We start from the raw sequence: 6,274 nt of genomic DNA, 5'->3' as shown, positions 1-6,274 counted from the left end.
AGCCACATTGCTTAAAGGTTTCAGGTGTGGACATTCAAAGGAAGCCTTTAATTTAATTAAATCATCAAGGTTTCATAGTCTATCTTGCAGTATAAATTGGAAATAATAAATGTTTAGAAAAGACAAAAGAAGAGGTAGAGAACAATGTGCACAATGTGCTGCAGCATGTTGTAGGTAAGCAGTCAGTGAGGCTCTATAGGACTGTACATATTAACTACAAAATAGATAATATACATATCACAGTGACTTTAGGAAGCAGATAGTTTGAACAGTTAATAGATATTTGCTCCAACATGTACAGTATTTGGTTTATTTGGGATTTCCCATCTACACCGATTGTGTACGAATCAGCCTTTTAATTCAGAACTCCCTCCTTTTCTTTCATCCAAAGCATGGGTGGTCTACATCACCTATAAACCTCTCACACAGGGCAATCCACTCACGATTAATGAAGTGCTTACTTAACCAATTTAAACCCTTAATTCCTATTAATTCAACATAATAGCCACCCTCTCTGCCAGAATTAACAGCACTCTAGCAGCAACTTACAAATCTCTGCGGGGCAGAAAGAGTCAACCCAGCAAATTCCATATTCTTTGATAAATATGTAACAGTATGTATATCACTGTTAAAATGCATAACCCTCGTGTAAGACCCCTATCAAGTCTGCTTTACACCTGTATTACATTTCTCCCTCAATCAGCAGCTTTTCTGAGACACCGGCCTCCCACGAGGAGCAGAAACCATTACAAGGGACTGCAGCTCATTTGCAGAAAGATTGGAGATCATGCTGCATCAAAAAGTATGTGAAGCATTTCTGAGAGGAAAATTGATTTATTCCATTTCTGTGTTTGTATGCAGCATCTGTATCAGTGTATTTAATGTAAATCCCCAGTCTGGCATTGAGTTGCTATGTAGGTTGCTGCTTATTGTGCAAGTAAGGAGCAGAGCAATCAAATAACACAAGGGGCCTGTTCTGGTGCAAAATAAAGGTACATGCAGTATTTCTTTATAGATTGTATCCTCATCTGCAATGATATAAAAAACAACAACACATATGCAATGTAAAATATTATACTAGTCAAACAAAACCATACATTGTCCCCCTTTTCTGATCCACTGATGCCTCATGTTTAAGCTGCAAAGATATTAGGCTGTTCTTTGGTAAAAGAAAAAGGCATAAACAAATAAATAAATATTTCTGAGCGTTTCAATTTTGACTTGAGAAAAACAGATCAAGCAGAGCCTGTGGCTAGAGGAGCCTGACTGCATGCTGGTGGGGGGTAAAAGACAGCCTGGGGGGGTTTGGAGGGCGTCTGTTTTTTAATGAGCTGAAACTTTAAATACTGCATAATATATAATAAAAATGGATAGTTCATTTAACTCTCCCGATAAGTCGTGGAAAAACTATTAAAATCCATTCCTCTCTTAATGTCAACAGAGTAAGCATTAAGTATGAATGAAGCGAACATGATGCCGCATCATCGACGAAAAGGAAAAACAAAACAATAATCAACTTGAACTGGAAGACTAAAGTTAAATGCTTAAGGGCATCGACTGTAACACTGTGTAGGAAATGACAATGATAAATTGAACTATAGAAATCTGAATCCACTCAAAGAACACAAAAAATTAGCATTTTTTAATCACGCTTTAAGTCAATTATAGGGGACTCTGATGAAATTGTCCAGCATTTTTATTTACTGCAACTCACTCCTGATGTCAGCTGGGAGTGGTCTAGAACCAGAAAAGCCAGAAAAGATGACTGACAGACATTTCAGCCACCCACTGACAGTAGCTTTGGCAACACTGATTGGCACAGCAGGCACAGTCTTTCAATACCCCCCCCCCCCCCCCCCCCCATACTCACACAAACACACACACATACAGCACGTCATAAAGATAAAGAAGGGAAGGGGGGAGATGTAAAGAAAAGAATTATGGTGCCCCTTGTCATCCCTTGGGTAAAGAAATACACCATAATAGATTTTTAATGGCTTCAGTATGCTGCCCCCCCCCCCCTTACAAAAAAGTCAGTCTTCACATAGAAAAGGTGGTAATTTGAGTTCCAGTGACAAGAGCAATTATTAATTACTGCAAAGAAATCTTTTAACAATTACAATAAATTTATTTCTGATGTATTTCTTAACATACCTGCTCTTTCACATCTGATCAAAGTGTGCGTGTGTGCCTGCAGCTGGAGAGTAATGAGCTTTTATGTTTCAGTCGTCTTATTATAATTCAGAAAAGTGCCATTTCGCTGTGAGTATTGTGACAACGTCGGCTGACACCTCTGCATTGAGATGTAATTCCAGCGTGATCCTTAAAGTGATCTGAGTGATGGCTCTAGTACCCCCGCTGCTCACGGAGCAAGCAGGGAGACGGTGCTGGTGGCCGATCCGGAGGCTTAATAATGATAACCTCGCTTGCCTTAGCTGCAGGGGTTGCTCGCACAATAATTGTTTCTGCCAAGTCATATATCTATATGACAGAGAGGGGAAAAATAGTATGACTTTCCTGCTAAATAATTGATTTAAGAATGGGCTTGCATCAACTATTTCCAGGAGATGAACATGGTTTTGTACTACACTGAAGAAACTGAGAACTTATTGGCTAATTAGAAGATAATTACAAGACTCTGCAATCTGATTAGCAATTTCACTGTTGAACATTAACAATTTACAACACTGCACTTCATTTCAGCTCTTATTTTGTTTTATTTACCTAAATTCTAAACAGTACAAGTATTTAAAGATTTCACCTTGACAAAACGTATTACCAGCTTCAGCATGCAATTAAACTTGCCAAACAGGCATTCATTCTTTGTTCATTACCACATTAGATGTGTGTTGGGTAATTTAGCCACTTCGATACAGAACAAGACTACCACGGCTATTAAAAGGCATTAATCTTGCGACAAATACAGATATATATTGGGAATTTACAGCCGTCTGTTTGCAATGCTAATACCGTAGACCTGCACTGGTGGCGGCTGAGGTTCGATGTGTAACACTAAGCCCATGCCCGAGCTCAAGAGGTGCCCCCCCACCCCCCCCTGCAGTTTAGAGTGACTCAAAGGTGAAGCCCTGTAAACAAATACAATGTACTCACATGCTCCACAGTTTAGATTTCACTGACTCACATCATCCTGTGAGAGCCTCACACAGAGAGCTTGCAGTCGCTTGCAACCCCACACAATTGCGTCTGGCTGCACGACAGTATCAATGCAGCTCATGGGTCAAAGGGTCAATGAGTAATTAAGACATGGTTGCCTGAGCATTCCCCATGCACACTTTCAGTCCTGATGAAGGGCTGGAAATGAAAGGAGGGGGATTTAAGTGCAGCCTGATACGACAGATCAGATTCCCGTAAGTGTGTCTAAATGTTCCTTGTTCAAGGCAATTAGTATGATTAAGAGATAGTGTGGTGTCATCACGCTGTTTAGGAGGATTTTGTCCATGAATTCTGCATGAGGTTGAGAAATTTCACTAAATTTCACTAAACAAATATTTAAAATGGTGTCCTTTTGAGATTTAGTTGAGACTTTGTGCAAATTACATTCAGGGACATTCACTATCTGTTAAATATCTGCAGTAATTATAGTATGCTGATGATGATGATGATGTGTGAGTGGCTGATTATAGCATTTTGTTTAGGCTTACAGCTGAATACAGAGTCCAACCTAAAGACCACAAGAAATTCAATTTAACAAGCAAGTCCCATAAACCTGAACGCTCACAAACAGGCAGTACATCATGAAGAGCATGTCGGCCGACGTTGTCGCCTTCGAGTGCAAACAAGGTCAAGAGGTTCATTGATTTACATGTACGACAAGAAATTATTCGTTCTGTTTCATTGTTGCTAAAAATGAAGAGGGCAAGACCAGAAAATTGAGGTCCCTGATAAATGCTATTAGCAGGAGATGCTGAGGGGTGAAGAAATCAATATGGCAGTTTGTCAAGCTGCCTCTCAGATGTAGTGGGACTCTCTGCAGCCATGAGGTACATGTGCCCAGTCAGCAAAGCACATTACCAGAAATCAAAGGCCATAGAGGGCCTGAAGGGAAGGATGTAGATGTCTCTATGCTAAGGCCACACTTTGGTAATTAAAACCTATTTTATCAGACCTGTCTTGTCACTGGTTTTTCTCTAACACTATTGACTATCTGTTGCATGGAGAGTGATCACTAATTTACCTTTAGGTAAATGAGCTGAGGTTATTTAGATTCCTGCATATGTCACACAAAAAAGAAGCAAGAGGATGTGATGGCACTGAATAAATGATGCCACAAATTATTAATGATTCTTCAAACTTTCAGAGAAACACTGTTCTCATCCTGAGATGTTGGCTGACCCTTCTTAGTGAGTCAAAGTCAAAAAAACATTGTAATCAAATCATCTGCTGTACTGTCATTCTGTGTACTTTATTTTATACGAAAATACATTTTTACAATTTATACATATGCACAGGAGGTAAATTCAACATTCACAGAGAGAGCTGTGAAAACACACAGGTAAAGGCATTGAAACAAACTGTCTATGCTTAGAGAAATCCTAAACTTTTCATTAAACTTTAATGAAAAGTTGGCGTTCTGAATAAACACTGCCAGTATTGTATGTCAGTGTAATAACATGCATAACTGACTCCTCCATTGCAACTTTAAATCTTAAATAATTAAATAGAAATGAACCTGTGCAGTCAGACAATACACCAGTGACACGTGATGGCACTTCTGTCAATCAATAGGTCCACCTGATCATGTCCTGGGTAAGTGTTGTAAATACAGGTAGACAATATCCTCTTGAAAACTCAGGCAAGGCAGTGTGTGTTCATGGTTTAATACTGTGCACCTTCGTCTTCCTTGTAGGCAAAATATACTGTGACGGGTCCGACACTCGTCTGGACTGTTTCTTTAGCGCCCACCACCATCCAGCAACCAATACCATAGGCCAAACATGGGATACCTGTAATGAGTGGACACAGTGATTATTAAAGGATAGGTTCATAATTTTAAAACAGTCAGGTGCCTACGGAAACACTGAAATAGGTTTTTCCTTGCTGTAAACCTAATGTTCATACTGGCAATTAAAAGATCCCCTTCAAATGTGCTTTCAATGTAAGTGACAGAGGCCAAAACACAGTGTCTACACAGTCATTTTGTGCAAAAATGCCTTTAATAGTTTATCTTAAGCGTATGGGAAGCTTCAGTAGCCTGAGTTAGTCACATCAAGCTGATATCTGCCACATTTACAGTTTGGTTCTTTTTTGCATCAAATTCCCTCTTTGTGTTTCCTTGTTGAGCTGCAGTGGAAGAACAGTAACAAAAAGAGGGACCCTGGCACTAAAAAGACTAACATTGAAAGATATCTACTAGATTTGACTCATTTCAATGACTGAAACTTCATATTAGCTTCAGGTAAACTTAAATACATTTTTGCACAGAATGATTTATAGATTTTGTCCCCCATCACTTGCATTATAGGTGCATTATGAAGGGATCTTCTCATGATCAGTATAAACAGGAATAATTACATCAAGAAAAACCCCCCACACATTTCAATGTTCATTGGGGCACCGGACTGTTCACAGCCATCCATTAGGTAATGCATAATTTAAAAGTAATATATGTCAAAGTTTAATGTATGTATGATACTAACCTAGATTAATAACCTTCAACATGCTGAAAAACTTGTCCTCAAAGTCCAGGTTCTGTGCAGGGGCTTTGGTGCAGTGATATTTGATAAAGGGGAAGCAGCCTGTTCTCAGTATTTGATAGTTGGAGCCCTGAACTGTCCAGTTAAAGTTGGACAGTCCAAACTGGTCGTTGTGGACGGCGGAGTAGCGGACGCAGTAGGAGGTCCACGGCGGGAGGCGACGCTGCAGCAGGTGACAGGTGAGCACCTCTGAGGCAGCGGGCCGAGGCACCGTCCTGCCAAATGTGCTCGGAAAGAGGGTGACCTTTACAAACAAGCGGTGTATGTTTCTCAAAAGCTCCTTCATAACTAGTGCAGAAATAACAACAACAAAGGAGCAAAGTAGCAAGATATATATTTTAAAGTCACCAGAGCTGCATGCAAATTAAAGACACGCAGCTTCACTTACAAATGAGACGCACAGAAAGTTTAAAATCAGTAAAGTTTAAAATCAGTAAAGTATGTTACAACTTCGTCCTTCAAAGCTGTGCAAAGTGCTGCTCGGTGCAAGTTTACATGAGCTAGCTAGGCTAATGTTAGCAGACAGTCCAGTGTGTGAGCTTAAATTTACCCCCTACTGA

At 39.8% G+C, this 6,274-nt stretch overlaps 1 protein-coding gene across 1 annotated transcript; it reads right to left on the bottom strand.

The window, feature by feature from the left end:
* Positions 1-4,414: 4,414 nt before the first annotated feature.
* Positions 4,415-6,011, bottom strand: c5h15orf61 (chromosome 5 C15orf61 homolog). Its single transcript, XM_053319735.1, has 2 exons — positions 5,658-6,011; positions 4,415-4,964 (listed from the first exon to the last, which is right to left on the bottom strand). Exons 1-2 carry the CDS (start codon positions 5,998-6,000, stop codon positions 4,837-4,839), a joined length of 471 nt encoding a protein of 156 aa, XP_053175710.1. The 5' UTR covers positions 6,001-6,011; the 3' UTR covers positions 4,415-4,836.
* Between the last annotated feature and the right edge of the window lie 263 nt (positions 6,012-6,274).

Source organism: Scomber japonicus, chromosome 5 (assembly GCF_027409825.1).
Source record: "Scomber japonicus isolate fScoJap1 chromosome 5, fScoJap1.pri, whole genome shotgun sequence".
NCBI classification, from domain to species: Eukaryota; Metazoa; Chordata; class Actinopteri; order Scombriformes; family Scombridae; genus Scomber; species Scomber japonicus.
The sequence above is the reverse complement of the archived record's forward strand: the minus strand, read 5'-3'. Positions and strand labels throughout refer to the sequence as shown.